Consider the following 21,024-nt stretch of genomic DNA (forward strand, 5'->3'; position numbering starts at 1 on the left):
CTCTCTCCGGCAGCTCTTCCTCCCCTACAGTTTGCTCTCTTTACCTCCCAGTTTTTTCAGCCCAGCAAAGTTCAAGGCCTGCTCTTGGCCTTGATGTTGACCTTTGACCCTTTGCCTTCTCCGACCTCAACCCCTGCTGACTGTGTTTGACCTGCTCCTGGGAGGCCTTGACAGCCGTGTTATTTTTCGTCATTAGCAGATTCACACTGGCCTCTCACTTGCACACTCCTCCTTCATAACACCCACGCACTTACACTCTTTCCCTCTCTATTAAACATAATGCAATCACACTCACTCACAACAGTAAGGGCCCACCCACCAAGGAAGCAAGGTCAGTACAAAAAATCATGGGTTCATTGTGTGTGTGTGTGTGTTTGGGGGGTGGAGGGTTGTGAAACAGTGGCAGGGAGATTGTTAAGCGGGTTGGGGAGTTAGCAGGAAGAGCCAGTGATAGGGAGCATCCATCCATCACAAGGAATGAACAAGAGGCTGTTTATAAACACTCAATACTGGGAATTTCTTAATGAGATGATTCAAGTTCGTACAAGCAGGGCAGGGACGAGGTCCCATGTGTCTCAGAGGTTGCCAGTTCAAATCCCCAGTGCAACATAAAGGCCCCATGCTGGGAAATGTAGGATCATTTCAATTCCCCACGGAGACACACTGCCTTATAATGCTATTAGAATAATTTCTCCTCACAGAGACAGAGACAGAGACAGATAACATTTACAGGAAAAAAAGATCTTTGGTCAGGTTTCCCCACATCCAGCTAAAACACACATGAGCTGTCTGTTTACTCTGTGTGTGTGTCTGTATTTGTGTGTGTGTGGGGGGATAGGGGCTGGCCTGGAGTCAACATTACAAAAAGTGAGATAGTTAGACGGAGGGAGAGGACGTCGGGACGATCAGCTCTGCAGGAAGGCTCCCATCATCAGCGGTGAGTCCACAACCTCTGCTCCTAACTAACACAAATACAGCATAAACACAAAGCTGACACAATGTTGTTATGTAACCTGAAGATCAGCACGTTACCGTCCTGCACTCTAAAATCAGTCATAGAGGTGAAAAGACAAGATTTTTTAACATTACACTTGTAATCTTTCTGCTGCACTGTGTTCAACATGTAGTTGCCATTTCAAAGCAATTCCAGCCAGGACAGTTTTTCAAAAAAAGAAAAAAAATTACCAAGAGCTGACTGATGTTACAGGTGTTACTTATAATGGCAGGTTTGCAAGTGCTGCATTGACCATTAACCCTTGTGCCTTGCTTTAAAAAAGTTGTTGTAATGTTCTGAGAGGACATAAATACCACTTTAACCAAGCGAAATCTTTTAAACCTTTAAATGCCAGTTTGCTTACATAATGTCCCTGTTGTTAGCACAAAAATTGAATTACAGTAAATGTGATATGTCAACAATTTTGAAGCTGTTAAATTTTTTTACCAACATCAGTCCTGATCATAACTACCAACCAATTATTAATTTTCAGAAACTATATTACCAGTTCGTTCACATAATGCCACTGTCACTGTTAAGATGATTTATTAAATTATTTATATAATTATTTCTTCTGTATACTAAATGATAGGGGGGGATTCTATTGATTTTCTTCACAGTTTGGATATGTTAATGATGATCAACGACACTGATTTAGATGCATTGAATCAAACACTGCAGTGCTCCATGATACGGCAGCAATAGCTCTTGTGGAAAACCAGGAAAATAGCATGAATTGGTTCCAGGAGAAAGTCTTAAATAATAGAACGCATACTCTTTATTCTGTAATGACCATTGGATTAAAAAAATGTTTTTAATGGGTTTCAGTGGGGACATTTTTGGTCTAAAGGGTCGGTGTGTCTGTATTTTTATTACTTTTTTTAATCATAAATGCATTAGTTGCTAAGGTTGAACTTCTAATGGTAGAAAAAACCCTCACACCCTTGCTAATGGCATATGCATCAACACAGGCAAAACGATCAAAAATGATAATACTATGAAGAATTAAAAAGCCAAAAATGTCCCAGTGGGGCACGAAGGTTAAGGTTTAGTAGATTGCATTGGAGTTTAAAAAAAAGAAGAAGGAATTCAACATATTTGAATTAATTAAAACATAGTTTGAATCCCACAATGACCTCTCCAGATTAGAGGAAATGCATTCAAACAAGTCCTTTAAGTAGACACAACTACTATTTGACAATTTACATTCCTTGTCCTGACAGCCAAATCCCCCAATCCCCCCCCCAAACACACTCACTGACATATGTTCCGACATTAGCTATGGACTTTACTCACGAACACTGAGGCCACTTTAAATGTAAGCGCCGGTTTCCTGCGAGGATCAGTAAACAGTCCGGGACATTATCGAGCTGCAGCTACCAGCCAGCAGCTCTCTGATAAAGACAGAGGAGCTGGACACACGGAGAAGTCGTCCTGAACGGGATTTATGATGTGCTGGATTTATCTCCAGGCTTGTACCATGAGTGATTCAGGACTAATGAGTTTGGAGGTTTGCACATTCCAACAGTTGGTTTGAGATACATTTTCTCTTTCTGTTTGGTTTGTTCAACTGTTTTGAGAAATCCTAGACCTTCTATTTCTCTTGTGTTCATCTCATCAGTCCTTCTTTTGCACACCTTTTCAGGATTCATTGCAGTTAGTCGCTGCACAGAAATCAAACCATCTCATGCTTGATGTGCCCTTAAACTCTTTCCCTCCTCTCCCTCTTTTTTCATGACACTCATCCCCGACGGGGCGAGCCCTCATCATCAGCCCTCTGTCCAACAATGTGTCCAACAGTGTGACACCTCAAGAAAATCCATGGCAACATTTGCACACTCTCAGACATTGTCCCCATCGTTTAGTGTCACTCTCAGCACTGCTGCCTGCTCTTTACTCTCCTTACATTCCTCAGAGGTCAGAGACTGTTGAGGAATGGCTGATGACTTGTTTGGCCTCATCCTCATATTTTGGGCTTTGTTTTTTTACTGAGAAAATACAAGGGACCACCTCATCTTTACCAATGGATTCATGCATCTTTCTAGATTCTTCAAGTCATGTAAAAAATGCTACCTGAGTACAGAAAATCAGTTGGTTTGAATTAGAAGGAGTCAATGTTTCCTCATTGGTAGTTTCTTGTTCAATTAATCCGACCTATGTCCGTTATTCCCCTTTTTTCTCCTTTAACATTATTTGGACTTTTTTGGCTTTTGGGGGGAATATCTCAAGAACTAGTCCTTCACCAACAGGTCAAATACATTTTATCTTGTCCTGTGAAATATCTCACCATCTACATGATAGATGAATGGAATTTGATAGAAAGTTTAAAGGCTCACAGTTGATGAATCCTACTGACTTTGGTTTTCCTCTGTCTGGTCTTCTTTTCTTGTGGTTTTGAGTGAATTACCCCAAAACTATTGGATGGATTTTCATGAAATTTGGTGCATAAATCCAGGATGAAGTGTTATAACTCTGGTGGTCCACTGACTTTCCCTCTGTTAATTTGTCTAACAATAAATACCAAAATAGATCAAACCAGCTTCAGCTGTTTTGTGTTAAGTGCCTGTTAGAGAGATGGTGAACATTAGCATGAACGTTAGCATTAAGCTCAAAGCACCAGTTTATACAGTGTATGGAATAGAAGTTTCAGTAATAAAATAACAATAAGGAGGATCTGGATCAAAACCCCTGCCGGTAGGAGTGAATACAACTAAGCTCAAATGTTAACATTACAGAGTTGCATTGAACATGCCTTGGTTTGGTATTGCTATACAATACAATGGGCTGTGACAACTTCTCCATATTTTAAGCCATGACCCAGATTTTTAAAAGCCTATCAGCAGAAAATAGAAGCTAAAGTTAGCTAGCTAGTAGCCTGACACCAGTAGTGCATCTATAAACATATTTGAGTTGAAAAAGTAATATCATAAGTTATTCTAGGACACATTTACTCACCCGACCAAAAGACACAAAAAAGCTACAGTCCTTGACGATCGAATTGTTTTTCTTCATTTGTATGGCTCACATCTAATATGAGTTTCAGTTTAATGATACCTGCTGCTTGCAGGTTCATCCAAACCTTTTATGAAGTCACTTTCCACTATTTACAATTCATGCAGATATGGATTCATCACTTCCTTTCCTCCATTTGCATTTTGCACATCATAGTAGTCATGTGAATGCAAACAAGCTCTAATGCTGCTTACAATGACCCTCATCTAGTCTTAAGTGATATTATAAATATAGTTACAAAAGGCTTTTTTTCATCATGTAAAGACAGGCTTGTAGCTTTAAAACCATCCACTCTGTTTCCTGTTTCTGACAGTTGGACTGTTATTATAAGTTTCTGTCGCAATTTAGTATATTTTTTCATTAGCTAAAGTTTATCTTTCAGCTCTGTTGTCACAGTGCGGTGTGGTTACATGTGTACCAATTTACCCTTTGGACACAGTCTTCAAAGGAAGAGACACTGTGTAACCAGCAGCCGCATTCCTGTTGTTATTTGTCACTGTGATCGATGACGATCGCTCCAGTGAAGGCTGCAGCTTGAGAGAGCATTGCTGACTCTTCTCTAACCCTCTGCTATCCACCGCTCAGTCCTGGTTCCCATAATGAGACAGTGAAAGGGATGATACGGGTGGGAGGACGCCGTTAATCCTCAGTAAGCATGCTGCATGTCAAACGGCCCTGCTTGGAGATTTACAGGCCAGTGTTGAGGTCACTCGTCTGTCTCCTCTGGGCCGTTCGGGGCCTCGACTCCTTTTTGCTCGGCCCCGGCCTGGTTAACTGTCTGTGGGGGAGGCGGAGGTCCCCGAGCCCCTTAAATCTAACTGCTGTCTAATATTAACTGCAGCACAAACAGAACGGCGGTAAACAAAGGGCAGAGTAAACACACTCCCAAAGGCTTCCAGAGGACACACACGCACATACACACACTTTAACTAACAAGCAGCATTTAGTCCATGAAAATGTATTCAATAACTGATGGAAATTATTTTATTTGACTCATGAGAATAAATTGAGAAATGTTTTGTTTGCCCAGCCCAGCTGTTGCACTCTGGGATACATCCATTCAGGCCAAATTTTAACACACACATAATCACACATGAGTGTCCCTCATGTCGCCCATGAGGGAAAAAGTCTCCATCCATTCCTGCCGCGTTCATGATCTGTAAAGTCTCAGCCAGGTCCAGCTGTTTGGACCACAGTCCTATCCCCGTCCTTCCTGGGTGTCCACACTTTCCCTTTCGTCTATCCCCTGGGGACGGTTAAGACCTCCTCCAGCACATCATCCACCACAGACCAAGAGCCTCAGCTGTGTTCATCCTCTCTGCTTTTTAAAAATAGTCTCGGATATCAGCCCCGGACAGCTAAGAGACCTGGACGCATCCTGGGGATTGAGGAATGTCTCCACACTTCCCAGATCCTTCATATCTGCATGAATCCTCTGAGTAATTGTCTTTGTGTGTGTGTGTGTGTGTGTGTGTTTATGTCTTTGCATGTGTGTGCATGCGTGTGAAGATAGATCCCGTATTACTAGCTGGAGAGAGGATCTTGTGTCCAGATGAGAGAGTGGACGGAGTTGGAGATGAGCTTTTCGGCAGGGGGGTTTCTCTCCGCCTCGGATGGTTACTGCTCCACAGAGCAGCTCCAGTATTACGGTGAGTCCACAGTGACACATCTGTCTCTGCTTCTGTATGCTCTCACTTCTTCTGCATTTTTATTTATTTATTTATTTAACATTGTCTTGTCCCTCTACTTCTGTTTCTTCTGTAAGACAAGTTGTGTGACACATTACATTCAATACATTCTTACTAAAAACACCTAAGATGGACTTATGATGTCATAATTAGACGGTTGTCATGTGATCACTGGTGGAATATAACTAAGTACATTTACTCAAATACTCTACTTAAGTACAATTTTGAGGTACTTATACTTTACTTATATATTTCCATGTATATAACTTTATATTCCTACCCCACTACTTTTTAGATGGATTTTTTTTTTTTTACATTTTACTCCACTACATTTAGCTGCCAACTTTAGTTACTCGTTACTTTTTGGGGAAAAATGTATGATCAATTTAAAATGATGATGATGCATTTTTATAATTTACACGACAGTATATTTATTAGTTAAATTAGATGTATCTTGACAGTAAAATGCTGCTTACATAGATTAATAAAGAGGAATAATCTCATATATTTAGAATATTTGTAACAACCTGAGTTGGTCCATTCTGCATAACGATTACTTTTACTTTTGATACCTTAAGTACATTTTGATGCTTTTGAATTTAGGACTTTTACTTGTAGTGGAGTAATTTTGCAGTGTGTTATTAGTACTTTTACTTTAGTAAGGGATCTGAATATTTCTTCTACCACTGCATGTGAAACCAATATATTTAAGCCAGCATGTATAGGAGAGACTCAACGTTCAGACATGAAAGTTCATATCTTATGTGATTTGAATGTGTGAAAATAATTTATTTGCAAAGTACCTCATTATCAATGATAATCACTATCACTATATATATATATATATATATATATAATATTATATCTTTCTTTTTTCCCCTCTGTGTTCACTTTTTTAAAGATTAAATGAGAAAAGAAAAAAATAACGCACACGCACACGCACACGCACACACACACACACACACACACACACACACACACACACACACACACACACACACACACACACACATATTAATTTGTGGCCTGCTGCCCTTTTTTTTTTTTTTTACAAAAAGGCATCATAGTTCAACAAATAGTAAATTTAACTTTTTAAAGCTAAAATAGATCACAAACCAAGTTCTAGTTAATCTAATTGGATTTATTTAAAATAATCAGAAACCTAGTTTAATTTATGTGTGTGTGTGTGTGTGTGTGTGTGCATGCACATGTGTGTGTGTTCTGAAATACACTTCAAATGAGCTCTTTTCTCTTAATTGCCTTTGCTTTTTTGTTGACTATGTTACTTGAATTGAATTGATGTGTGATGCATTGTTTTATGGGTATTCTGTGTTAAGTTGGTGCAAATATTTTGGTATGTCTCATATCCTTCTTACATTTCTCTTGTGTTGTTCTGTTACATAACTGAGACTATAGAAGCTTTTTTTTGAATAAGCTCGGTCAAATTATTCCAATGTGTATACTGTACATGAGTATATTCTCTCGCTCTTATTTTATAAGTGGTACTTGACTGAAAAAAGACTGAGAAAATCTAGTCTAGACTTTGGAATAAGAAATAAGACATTCTTCTTCTCTAAAAAAACAAGTTGAACTCTTAAACAATTTATCAAATTATATTGACTAATGTTAGGTAGAAAAAAGTGTAAAACTGACTTTGACACTCTTTTCTACTGTTCTATTTCAACAGTAACATCACATTTGCACATTTATAATCACTTATACAGTCATGGAAAAAAAATATTAGACCACAAAATAGCCCATGCGAGTTTAATTTAAGAGCTGATATCTAGCCATTTTCCATGTTTTTCTTGATAATAACCAAAATCATTATCAAGAAAACCACGGAAAATGTCTAGATATCAGCTCTTAAATTAAACTCGCATGAGCTATTTTTGTTGTTTTCATTATATTTGTCCAAAGATTTTTACCTTTAGTTGTATCAGGTAATCATAATGAACATTAATTGAAGAAAACAAGGGTGGTCTAATATTTTTTCCATGACTGTACGTGTACATGGGTCATTTATATATTATATTGTTGCATAACAAGGATGTGACTGCACTCTGTGTGCAACCTCATCTTATTCACTCACAGTTGATGAATGAATGCAAAGCGTTTATTTGCCGCCTTTGAGAACTCGTTGAAAAGAAAAAAATAGTTATTGAGGAGGTTCAGCTGGCTCACTGTATTCACAGCATGCAGGGAGGCTGAGTGTGCATCGAAGAATCTATTTATACTGACGGGTATCATCAACAAATTCCCCCTGTTGTCTCCCCTCCTGGCCCTAAGAGCAGAGGGGGAGCGGGTGAGCTATGGGGGGTAGTTTGCTGGTGTTGTTTGGCTCCCCAGTGTGCGTGGGATGGAAGGGAGGCTGAGGAGTGTTTAGACAGTGTTCAAATGGTTTACAAACAGTGCGAACCACAGCTCTGTCACATGTGGAGAAAGCAAAAAAAAAAAAAAAAAAAAAATACATGGCCGCCACAGTCTGGTGGAGACAGGAAACATCTGGAGAGAGAAGGACAGAGAGGACCAAAGGGAGGAGTGAGGAGGGGTTAATAATGGCCTTTAAAGTGATGACATTTACTCAGAGCAAGGGTGACCATCAACTAAACACACCAGTTCCATACATATACCGTCATATGCCATCAGAACTTCAATTTTTATCAGTCTTCAATAAGTCCAAGCTGAAGATGGATGACGAATAAATAGCAAATAGTCATCAGGAAGAGTATCAGTCCTTTGATGGATCAGAGAGGGCGGGGCTGGCTGTGTCTTCAAGGAGGAGGGAGAAAAATCTCTCATCTTGTTTCCGCTCATTAAAGGTGAAGAGGTGATGACCAGGGCACATGTGAAGAGTATTTTCTGAAAATGATGTGACTTCACAAGGGAAAAAAAGAGAGAAAGTTCAAAGACAGAGGCAAAGCCAGAGATTTCAAGATGAGAAGACCGATATAACTTTCATGTCACATACACGATATATGAAGCTATGGCCAGGAGGAGCTTAGCTTAGCTTAGTATAAAGACTCAAAGCAGGTGGAAACAGTGATCCTGGCTTTGCCCTAAGGTAACAAAATCCACCTGACAACACTCACAAAGGACACTAAAGGCGTGTTTCCACTGAGTACTTTTTGGAAAGCGGCTGATTGTTAGTTCCCCTCTGCCTCTGCTCCCTTACAGGTACTTTTGTAGCGGCTAACCAACAAAGTTGGAATGTAACATAAATAGTTCTGCGACACTTACATGACTATTCAGCAAATTTTGACCGCAATGTCAGTGACATGACACTGACAACAGACCAAGTCCAAACAGTCGAGACATCAGCATGGAAGGAGAAGAGTTGGTTTTCTTGTTCTCAATTCTCTCGTTTTAAAATTGCTCTGTTATGTTGTGGTTGTGTCAAGTTCTACTCAAGGCAGGTACTTTCTGACCGCTAACTGGTGAAGTTGGACGGATCTTGGACGGATTCTCTCTCCCAAACCACAGCCATAGTGGCTCACTAGAGGGAAAAGTACCTAATGGAAACACATCTTATTTAAGCCAATGGACATGTTACCAGTAGTATGAGTAGTAGCTATGCCAGAAAAATCTGCTCACAGTATGCAAGCCAGCATGCTTTTCTGCTTATTCTGACCTACATTCCTCTGCCTTTATGAGCAAGAGGGTCAAAGTTATGGTGCAATGTTATAAAGAAGTAGTATGTCCCAATTGTATGCATACTGCATGCAACAATGTGTACTTTGTAAGGTAGAGAAAAAAGAAGAAATATGCAACTTGGAATGCAGCAGTTGCATGTGTTGAATGTCTGTTTAATCCAGACAAAAACATATAAAATTGACAAGTTGTGCTTGTGTGTTTTGCTTAGCCATAGTCAGTGTATAACCTACAGTAGATGGTGTTTAGCACGCCCCCAGTTTGGAGAAGCAGGGAAGTGTACAGACTCAATATACTGCTGTGAATAGGAGCAGCAGCAAAGTGTATTGTAGCCACCTAAAAAAAGCATCAGTTTTAGTGTTTATTTAGTGTGTATATTTTCAGCGCTTCAACTTGCCGTCAGACAGCCTTTTACCACAGAGAACTGAAGCCGCTTTGCTTTGACAAAAAAAGTTATTTTACCTCACAGAGCACTTGAGTTGCAGGTACTACACAGACTATGGATAAGTACCTCATACAATCCCACTCCAAAAGGATCCAGACTATTCTTTTAAGTACTCCTTTATCAACAGAGTTTCAATGATCATTGGTTGGTTTCCAGTGGTGGAAATTAACTAAGTACAATTACTCAAGTACTGTACTTAAGTACAATTTTGAGGTACCTGTACTTTACTCAAGTATTTTCATTTTATGTAATTTTGTACTTCTACTTCACTACATTTAGCTGCCAGCCTTGGTTACTTTTCAGGTCGCGATTTAACATAAACACATGATCAATTTAAAGTGATGAGACATCATAAAATTACAAATCATAACTGTATATTATAAGTCATTAAAATGAGCCCTGTCGTTTCAAAATTAGAGCACTTACATAAATGTGTCAATACAAATTATCTAATAATATATTTGGAATGAATAAACCAATCTGAGTGGGTCCATTCTGCACAACAAGTACTTATACTTCTGATACTTAAAGTACTTTTTGATGCTGATACTTTTGTACTTTTACTTTGTAAGTTTTGAATGCAGGACTTTACAGTGTGGTATTAGTACTTTTACTTAAGTAAAGGATCTGAATACTTTTTCCACCACTGTTGGTTTCCCTGTCAAAGGTTAAAGGTAAGGTACTTCTACTTAAATCACAACCTTTAAGAACACACATTTTCCACATAATGAGATTGACTTTAGCCCTCATCTTCATGCAACATGTTTTCCCATTTATATTTCCATCTCCAGCAGTCCTGAGACTCCTGACAGTTGGGTGGGCTCTCCATTTAATCAGCTCCTAACAGATCCCACAGTCGTACTGGTCCAGCTGTTCTTTCAGAGGCTGCCAGTGGCCACACATGTTTTCTCAAAGGAGACGGGACTTACAAAACACAGACTGATGTTCCATACTCAGAGACATTTCGGCCCGTCACAACACGGAATGAACATTACAGACTGAATGAAACATCCAGAAAAGGCAATCAAAAAATCCTAAATGGCACTGGGAGCTCTCAGCTGCATCCTGTTAGAACAAGTTCACAAGGCCTGGCTGTCGGTTCTTTATTCTGTCCCGATAGAACCATTAAAGCAGCAAAGTCACACGAGTCACGTAAGACTACATTCCTGTGACGATCTCTGACTTTGTTACAGCGTAATAGTGATGCTTGAAATGTTCATTCACATTTCTGTTCTGGCTAGTGCACCTGTTCTCATCATTTTCTTCATTTCTGTTGTTCAGATGTGTGTGTGTGTGTGTGTGTGTGTGTGTGTGTGTGAATGACACACATTTTTAGTGTTTATAGTACAGAGCAGATTACATTTTTGAGAAGGATACCTGCTGGATGCCATGTGTGCAGTCAAATAAACAATGTTTTATTGTTCAGGGCATTTAAACAACATGTTCATAGCTTTTTTTAGTATTTGTGGGACAAAAAAGTGCAAAGGAAATGGATCAGGTGAGCCATGAAACATTTTTGACATGAAATGGATCGGGGATGACCAACCCTGAGGTCGTCATTTTTCTAGTCTGGAACAAATTTTTGTGATTATTCTGACACCACATGAATGCAGCACAAATACCATCTTTTCATGTCAACAAAAGTTTTTTTTTTTTTTTTTAAGTGGTTGTGTATCCTCCCAATGATTTGGATCCACTTCAAAATTCCTCTTTGGAAGAATATTATGGAGCTAGATTAGGGTCAAAAGTTTTGTACTTGAAAACATAAAATCTGAAACTGAAATTTCAAGTTTTGGTCTTGAATTTAGAAAAATACATCAATGTATTCAAAATAAAAATAAGTGTTCACATTTTTTTTCAGGTTAAATACAGTTATGATCAACTCTGGTAATTCTTTTGAATACATTTTTTTTTTCATTTTTTCACTTTCATATGTTTCTCTCAGTTGCATGTTTAATCTTTTCAGATTCAGATCTGTCTTTTTCAGACTTCAGACTTTTGACCCAAATGTAGCATGTGGGCGTGGCATCATGTGGGAGGGGTGTGGCATCATGACAGACAGTTCAACCAAAAGGCTAGAGACCTTTCCCTATCATTATCATTATGTTTATCCAAAAAATGTACCTTTAGTTGTACCAGGCATTAAATGACCAAGAAATTAAATACAATTTTAAATAAAACTTTTAAAAAAAAGGGTGTTCTAATAATTTTTTCTATGACTGTAGATGTCATTGTACAGGGCAGATCAACAGAGTTGAATAGAGGAGATAGAGTGTGAGAGGGGAGAGGGAGGGAGGATATAGAGGGAGGGGGAGAGAGACAGAGGTGAAGGTGCACAGCAGCAGGTGAAGCGCCATCATTGGCCAGTAGTGATGCGGTCAATGTAGAGTGGACCGCAGGAGAGGAGCATTCCCATCTGGGGCCAAACAAGGTCCATGGCAGTGAGACCAGCAGGAGTGATGCCGAGCAGGACCACAGCTCGACACTTGTATTGTTTTCACCTTGCAAGTCTGGGAAAATATGATTCAGGAGACACCAACTGTAGCAGTTTTGAGTATTTTTCCAGTTAATTCACTATAATAGCGTCACAACCGTGATATAAGATATCGTCACAAATCATCTCCCAAAGCTTTACACAAAGTTTTAAGCAACATGTCTGCATGCGTACACAGTTCACTCATTTGTGTTTAAATTTGCAGCTCAGACCTACAAAACAATCGATACAAATTTCTGACCTTTGGCTTCAACCTTTTCCCCCTTTTTTTAGACATGCTGCCTGACCCGTTGGGCTACACCGTGCAGGACCCAGACCTCCAGCTGCTCCCTTACAGCCAACAACAATACAACCCCGCCAACCTGCCTTTCTCCCTCTATGGCTCTCCACCCTCCTCCACATCCTCTCCCTCCTCCTCCTCTTCCTCCTCGCAGCCCTGCCATCCTTCGTACCACTACAGCCCTCATTACCCAGAAGCCTCCTGTGACCCCGGCCCGGAGACCCACTGCGGGGGCCTGGCTCAGGGGCTCAGAGCCATAGGACTGCCTCTGGGACGAAGGACACGGGTGGGATCCGGGGGGAAGAGCAGAGGTCAGGACGAGCTGTGTGTGGTGTGTGGAGACAAAGCATCAGGGTATCACTACAACGCTCTTACCTGTGAGGGATGCAAAGGTAGTTCTCACTTTTTCATTTTGTACATTATTCTGAAAGGTAATGGAGTAAGACTTTTTTCTTTCCCCTTTTTTTCTTGCAGGTTTCTTTAGGCGGAGTGTGACTAAAAAGGCAGTGTATCACTGTAAGAGTGGCGGTGGCTGTGAGATGGACATGTACATGAGGAGGAAGTGCCAAGACTGTCGGCTGAGGAAGTGCCGAGCTGTGGGAATGCTGGCTGAGTGTTAGTGACTCTTCTTCCATTTTAACACGTCATGACAGAAAAGGATTGGTATTGATGATAGCACCTTAAACCTTAAACAATATGCATTTAACTAGTTTAACATGAGCTTGAATATTTTTTCTCAGGCCTACTGACAGAGGTGCAGTGTCAGTCCAAACGGCTGAGGAAAGGAGGTAAAAGCAGAGGACAGGAGGAAGAGGAGAACACAGACAGCAGGAGGGTCAGCTCCACCAGCAGGCTACCTGGACAGGTACTAGGAAGTAGGACTGTGCTAGTGGTCCGACCCAAGTGGTGCAAGTCTGTTGGCTGGTCCATCATTCTGGTCCAGACAGCCCTGATGACAGAACATAGTTACCCTTCAGGGGACGTAGGAGCTGAGTACTTTCATAAATGTAAGCGACCGAAAGTGACAACATTGGAATGGATCAGGGATGATCAAAATATAACTCATGACTTTTTATATAACATTTTACCATGACGTTTTGGGAGTTTTTTTTTTATGACATGCTATAACATTTGTATAACATTATTTATAGCATTTTTTATGACATACTTAACTATGACTTTTATTTTACAGTTTTGGACATACTATACAATAATATGTATTAAATACTATAGTGATACTATATAGTATATTTTTTATGTATCAACATACTATAGTTTGGCATTTTTTTTTTTAATTTTTGGACATACTATAATATTGTGGGCTTTGTTTTTTATATTTTTGGACATGTTATATTATTACTATCAACGTACTATTCTGAAGCGTTTTCAGGCATTTTGGGACAAACTACACTATGACTATTTTTGAATATTCAATATATGTAATATATCAGCAGACTATAATTGACCCATTTTAAGCATTTTTTGGCATTTTAAAATTTGACCATTTTTGACAAAAATCAACATCACTATCGTATGAGTTTTTTTGAGGGGGTTATTTTTGGACATCCCATAATATGGTATTTTGCTCCCCCCCCCCCCCCCCCCCCGCTTTTTTTGGACAATCTATTCTACCACATGTTTAAACAGACTACAATTGACCCATTTTAAGCATTTTTAGGCATTTTAAAATTTGAACATTTTTGACAAAAAAATCGGCATAATATAGTATGACCTTTTGTCCAATTATTGGACATCCCATAATTGTAATTAGGGACCGAGCACTGAAAGTGCAAGGACCCTATTGTAATTGGTTCGTTTATTAGGGCCCGAGCAGGCAACGACCTGCGAGAAAAGTAAATTGAAGAATTTTATATCTCCAAATCGGTTGGTCGGATTAACACCAAACTTGGTATACTTATTGTCAATGCCCTCCTGAGGATAACCCTTGAAGATTTTATTGATCGGCCCCTTGGTGGCGCTCTGGAGGCAGTCTAATTTAATATTTGGCACTGTGCCCAGACCATAAGACTTAAGGCAATGGAATTCATTATCATTATCATGGTTTTTTTTTTAAATCTTTTTATCTATGTTATTTACTTTATTTGTACCCAGAGGTAGATTTTGTTTGCAGTATAGGGTCCTCACACACAAAAGAGGCACATATCACACATCATTCAACTTAAGACAGTGGGAGTTAAGAAATGGCAAGTTAAATAAAAAAATAAAAAATTAATTAAACTAAAAATTATTAAAAGTTCTCACAGGTCCAGACTATACTTAGATATTGATGTGAACTAAAATACGAATAGCAAAAAAAAAAGAAGACAGAAAAATAAACAAAATAAAACAGCAAAATAAAATAAAACTTGTTTAGGCTGTAAAAACGAAGATAAAGGTTAAAATGTATATATAGAAATAGGAAATACATACATAAAAGCAACAATAAATAAACACTAATAAACACAAATAAACAATAAATTATTTCTGTAGAGTGGAATTTGCGGCCTGGAGCGCAGTTTTAAAATTTATTTTTTGACAGTTTTACCTCTCCCTCTACACTCTGAGCGATGACGCCACACACTCTGACACGAACATTCCGTGCAATACACACCCATTATAATCTCAGAATTTCTCCAAAAATGATCATGGTCATTAAACAGGGATTGATAAAAAACTATATGACATATCGAAACCTGAATTAATACACCGATACACAATACTTGTGTCTACTGTTTAAAGTTTAAATGGAGTCTCTAGGTGAAATTATGCCGGAGAAGTAGACGTTTAAAAATCTCCAACGATTGTTCTTTTTCGCTCATTTTTTGTCGGCTGTCCCATTCATTTCAATCCAAAATTTTGAGCAGTTTTTCGAAAAATTCGTATTCTGTAGAGAAAAGTAATAGCACACCGATCCCTATCAAACCGCACGTTTTGATATATAATTTGTCCTGCAACTCTTTAAGTTGTAGGACTAGTAGCGGGACGAAATTGCGTCCGGAAGAGGAATAAGAAGAAATCCACAGTATAACAGTAGTGCTCGGGGCTTTGGTCCCTACAGGGGACCAGCTGTTGTTGCTGTATGGGACCAGTGCTCGGTGCGATTGCCCCGAGGCCCTAATAATTGTACCGAGTTTTATATAATAATGCACAAACTCTCCCTTTAATCCTCATACAGTGTCTGAAGGAGGACTCTTAACTGATATGTATAAGTTAGAAGAGGCAGGTAGCAATGGTGGAAAGTAACTATGTACATTTACTCAAGTAATGGACTTAAAGTACAATTTTGAGGTACTTTTATGTACATTTTATGTAACTTTATACTTCTACTCCACTACATTTTGAGGCATATATTGTACTTTTTACTCCTCTACATTTAGTTGAGAGCTTCAGTTACTTGTCAGGTCAAGATTTAAAATGAAAAACATGATACATTTAAAATGATTACCCATTTTTATAAATTAACCACTTAAAAGTTTATTAGGTAGTTTAAATGAGCGGAGTGGAGTAATTTCAAAGTGTGGTATTAGTACTTTTACTGAAGTAAAGGATCTGAATACTTCTTCCACCACTGTCCTTTTTACTTCTTTTCTGTTTTTTTAAACTTTTTTTTTAAAACTTTTTTTTAAAACTTTTTTTTTTTACGTTTTTTTTTTTCAAACTTTTTTCAAACTTTTTTTAAAACTTTTTTAAAAACTTTTTATGTGCTTCTGCGCATGCGCGGCTTTTCGGTACTTCTGCGCATGTGCGGCCCCTGTGCGCAGAAGCGCCGAAAGGCTGCGCATGAGTAGAAGCGCACAGGGGCCGCACATGCGCAGAAGTGCTGAAAACCGCGCATGCGCAGAAACACCGAAAAGCTGCGCATGCGCAGAAGCGCAGGAAGGCCGCGCATGTGCAGAAGCACATAATAATCATTTCAAAAAAAGTTTCAAAAAAAGTTTCAAAAAAAGTTTTTAAAAAGTTTTTTAAAAAAATAAAAAAAAAAGTTTAAAAAAAAAGTTTAAAAAAACAGAAAAGAAGTAAAAAGGACAGTGGTGGAAGAAGTATTCAGATCCTTTACTTCAGTAAAAGTACTAATACCACACTGTGAAATTGCATTCCGCTCCACTCCGCTCATTTTAACTACCTAATAAACTTTTAAGTGGTTTAATTTATAAAAATGGGTAATCATTTTAAATGTATCATGTTTTTCATTTTAAATCTTGACCTGAAAAGTAACTGAAGCTCTCAACTAAATGTAGAGGAGTAAAAGTATAAAAGTATAAAGTTACATAAAATGTACATAAAAGTACCTCAAAATTGTACTTTAAGTCCAGTACTTGAGTAAATGTACATAGTTACTTTCCACCATTGCTACCTGCCTCTTCTAACTTATACATATATGTTAAGAGTCCTCCTTCAAACACTGTATGAGGATTAAAGGGAGAGTTTGTGCATTATTATACAAAACTTGGTACAATTATTGTCAATGTCCTCCTGAGGATAACCCTTTAAGGTTTTATTGATCGGCCCCTAGGTGGCACTGTGATGGCAGTCTAATTTCATATTTGGTATCGTGGCCACACTATAACACTTAAGGCAATGAAATTCATAGGGGTGGTATAGACTGGCCCCTGTAACGCACACATCCCGATGGCAGCATGCCCCGACAGGCGTGTACTGTAAGGGCCCGTTCAGTACTGCTTGCAGTCCTAGTTTAATAATGTAATTTATGGACAAGATATACAATAAACATACACAATAAAGTCATTTTCAGCATCTTTAGGTGTTTTAACATTTGACAATTTTTGACAAAAATCTACATGCTACTACAATATGACCCTTTTTGACCTTTTTGGACATACTATAGTTTTATATTTATCCCTCATCATTTATATTTTTAACATGCTATGGTATGGCCTGGATCACTGGATAATTAGTTGTGTGAGTGTTATAAGTATAAACTGTCCTCCCCTTCATGTGGTCAAATTTTGACATTTGTCTTCCATTTCCATCCACTTCCTATCTTGTAGATTTAACTTTAAGAAATTAAAATCAGAATCCTGACACAAGTTAACCTTGATTTGTGTCCATCTCCATCTTAACCAGACTTTGCCTACCTGTTTAACCCGAGAGCAGAAGTACATTGTGGACAGGATGGTGGAGGCTCATCGACTGTACAGAGCACAGGACAGCAGCCCATGCAGGGTGGGTCACAGTGTGGAAACATCAGTCGTACTGCCAAAAACATTGTTACATTCTTTATGTTGCCCTCATGGTTTATTATCTATGTCTGCTCAGTTGTTTGAGTGGCCATGTACAGAAGAAGGGGAAGGCTTGCTTGATGTGCTATCACCCCACCTGCAGCGACTGCTACAGTTTGCCAGGACAGTGCCAGGTAAGATCAGAACCAAAATATTCTAGACATCAAAGAGAGGCAATTCAAATGTATTTTTTAAGTTTTGTATTTGTCAATTTTTGGGATAAAAACATGTAAATACAAAGTAGATATTCATCAATTCAATCAATATTACGTTAATAGAAAATCATGAAACAATCAATGAACCATATACTGTATATAAAAACAAATAATGATGCTTCCCACACAGGTTTTGACCTCCTAGATTTTTCCGACCAGAGTTCTCTCTTGTCCGTCTCTTCACTGGAGGTCATGTTCCTGCTCTCGGCTCAGCAGTTCTCCAACAATCCAGCAAGCCCCAGTCCAGGTGAGTAAACCAACATAAACATGTTCACCACATTATGATGAAACATTAGATAGGGGGGTTTGGTATATGCCACCCTGGGGAGCATTTAAAAATAATCCTTTCTTCTTCAGCCCTACAGATTTTCAGTATGTCAACACACAACTGGCTGAGAAATGTCGAGTCAAAGGAAAACCTCCACAGTAGGACATTGGTCAACTCAGGTGAATCCAGACATACATACACTCTTTTCACCCAGCTGTAAAAAAGTTAAATAGTTTGAGGTATTTCATATTAAATTAACATTTTCCTATTTGCTGGTCTCAACAGGAGGCCATGAGGATCTCCTCGGGCCGGTGCTCAACTTCTTCCACAGTATGGCAACGCTGCGGGTGACGGAGGCTGAATACACCCTGCTCACTGCTACAGCTCTGCTCTGCTCAGGTCAGACCACGAATCTGTATGTTTGGTCTGAAGTACTCCAATCAGCTGTTATGTCAAGACATACAATTGCTTTATTCAGCTGTAAATATTCTTTAAAAATCTATCTGGAGCTGAAGCAGGTTGAAGGATGCACTCAGTTGTTTGGATATAAACACAAAAAAACGATGGACATACTATGCAATGGCGTTTATTTGACATTATGGTCCAAATACTACAAAAGGGTACAAAAGGGCCTTTTTTGTATCATTTTTTGGCATATTACACTATGACTTTATTTTTCTGACATACTATACTGCCCTACAAAGCCTAACTGCAGTAACTACGCAAAGGGTGAAACTGAGAAAAACTGCTTTAAAGTTTTTGAACGTTTCTGAACCGGCCAGCCAAATGGGTTATAGGTAGGTAAGTGATATGACACTTATTTCTACATGTATTGATGATGTAATTTTTATGCTCAAAAATCATGATGATTTTTTTTACCTTTGACCCCAAAAATGTAGTTACTGCACTCTGGTTTTGCATTGCTGTAAAAGGTTCTCATAGTACTGCAAAAGCAGAGTGCAGTAACTACAATGTTGTTGTCTTCTTTCAGCTTTTATATTTTGTTTTCAGTGAATAAACATTTTCAAATTGATTTTGTTATAAGTGTATTTAAAAGTGTTTAACAACTCTATTCAAAGATTTGTGTATTTTAGACTTGATATTATAAAGTTATGTTATAATTTAGTCTTAATATAATTTTATCTCACTTTTTTACTTAATCACTATATAGTGATAGTTTCCCTATCAAATAGACTTATAATTTCTGTTATTCTTGTCTTCACTATTCAACACAATGACCGTAAGTGAACTTACTGCGGTCTGCTTTGGTTTTATGTTTAAATTCGTATATATATCCAAAGCAGACCGCAGTAAGTGCAATTACTGCAGTCTGCTTTGGTTTTGAGTTGGATTTTGTAGTTACTGCAATTTTTATATCATTATTTCTCTGAAAATAAGCAAAATTGAAATCTAAAACTTTGTCACAAGATAAAACAGACATCAAGGAGTTAATTTTTAGTTATAACTCAATTTCGACCAAAAATGTAGTTACTGCAGTTAGGCTTTGTAGGGCAGTATAGTATAGCATTTTTGTTCCAATTTTTTGGACATACTATAATATTGTGTTTTTAAAAATATTTTTGGACATAAATAATTACTGTGTGTTTTAGGCATTTTTGGACAAACTACAATATGAGTATTTGTCAACATACTACAGTATTTTAATTTTTTGTGTAAGAACAGTATTTGAGCAATTTTGAACCCTGAAGGCGTTTTAAAATTTGACCTTTTTTGACATAGTATGGCATTTATTTTTTATTTTTGGACATCCCATAATATGGTGTTTTTTTCTTTATTTTTTAGAAAAACTATACAACTGTAATAAGGACATTTTAAGCAGTTTTAGGCATTTTTGACATCTATATTCTAGTATTAAGAACAAGCTTCTATCTGTGTCCCTGTCCTTTAGACCGTGCGTCTATGCAAGCTGCCAGCTGCGTTGAGAAAATGCAGGAACTGATACTGGACCTCCTGTCAAGGGCATGTGGGGCCCAGGCTGGAGCTGCGCGTGGGGGACCACAGCGGTTTGGCCGCCTGCTGGGCAGACTGACGGAGCTACGAACCCTCCGTCACAACTACCTCCTCCTGTCAAGACAGCAGCCCGTAAACTGATGGAGAGGACACAGAAGAAATGTTGAAAACCAACATGATCATCTCTGTTTGAATTGAAGGATGAGATGGGTCCGTATGAGCTGAGAAAGTGTACAAAAATGTTTTGGAAATGCAAGATTTGTTGATCCGTGTTGGATTTTTTAGTCTGAAATGTTTGTGGACTGCTGTTTGGACAAAAGATATTTTATAGGTCTTTTTATAACTGTTGTATACAGCTTACATGTACAATTAAGGTACTTTTCACTATGCTGAGTATTGTTGAATTAAAATAAAATGAAAATGTGTGTCTGCGTGCTAATTGAAAAAAAAAAAAGTCAGACTATGTTGTCAAATGATTTTTGTCAAAAATGATCAAATTTTTAAATGACTTTATTATAGCCTGTTGGTACATATACAGAAATGACAGGAAAACATCATATTATGGGACGTAAAAAAAAAGCCAAACTATAAGCAGGTCGAATTTTGTCAAAAATGGTCAAATTTTAAAATGCCTGGGGCGTCCCGGTGGCTCACACTGGTAGAACGCTTACCACATGGCTGTGTGCTTGCTGCAGCGGACCCGGGTTCGAATCTGGCCTGTGGTCCCTTTGCTGCATGTCTTCCCCTCTGTCTCCCCCTTTCTATC

General features: G+C 38.5%; 1 protein-coding gene across 2 annotated transcripts; it reads left to right on the forward strand.

Moving 5' to 3' along the window:
- The first annotated feature begins 826 nt into the window (after positions 1-826).
- nr1h5 (nuclear receptor subfamily 1, group H, member 5) lies at positions 827-20,683 on the forward strand. Of its 2 annotated transcripts, none has more exons than XM_059333566.1 (11): positions 827-937; positions 5,516-5,655; positions 12,558-12,956; positions 13,039-13,179; positions 13,305-13,429; positions 17,650-17,748; positions 17,842-17,938; positions 18,150-18,266; positions 18,377-18,466; positions 18,573-18,686; positions 20,197-20,683. In XM_059333566.1, the coding sequence occupies exons 2-11, from the start codon at positions 5,559-5,561 to the stop codon at positions 20,397-20,399; spliced, it is 1,482 nt and encodes a 493-aa protein (XP_059189549.1). In that variant the 5' UTR covers positions 827-937; positions 5,516-5,558; the 3' UTR covers positions 20,400-20,683. The 2 variants fall into 2 exon arrangements, with proteins under 2 accessions (XP_059189549.1, XP_059189550.1); XM_059333567.1 differs by having other exon boundaries at positions 830-937; positions 5,520-5,655.
- The last annotated feature ends 341 nt before the right edge of the window (positions 20,684-21,024 follow it).

This window comes from Centropristis striata, chromosome 5 (genome assembly GCF_030273125.1).
Source record: "Centropristis striata isolate RG_2023a ecotype Rhode Island chromosome 5, C.striata_1.0, whole genome shotgun sequence".
Classification (NCBI taxonomy): domain Eukaryota; kingdom Metazoa; phylum Chordata; class Actinopteri; order Perciformes; family Serranidae; genus Centropristis; species Centropristis striata.

Bases quoted from the DNA above. Each gene is read 5' to 3' on its own strand.
- nr1h5 (XM_059333566.1), top strand. From the start codon at position 5,559: ATGAGAGAGTGGACGGAGTTGGAGATGAGCTTTTCGGCAGGGGGGTTT. The intron at 17,939-18,149 runs GTAAGATCAGAA...CTTCCCACACAG, and splicing joins GTTTGCCAGGACAGTGCCAG to GTTTTGACCTCCTAGATTTT. The intron at 18,467-18,572 runs GTGAATCCAGAC...TGGTCTCAACAG, and splicing joins TAGGACATTGGTCAACTCAG to GAGGCCATGAGGATCTCCTC.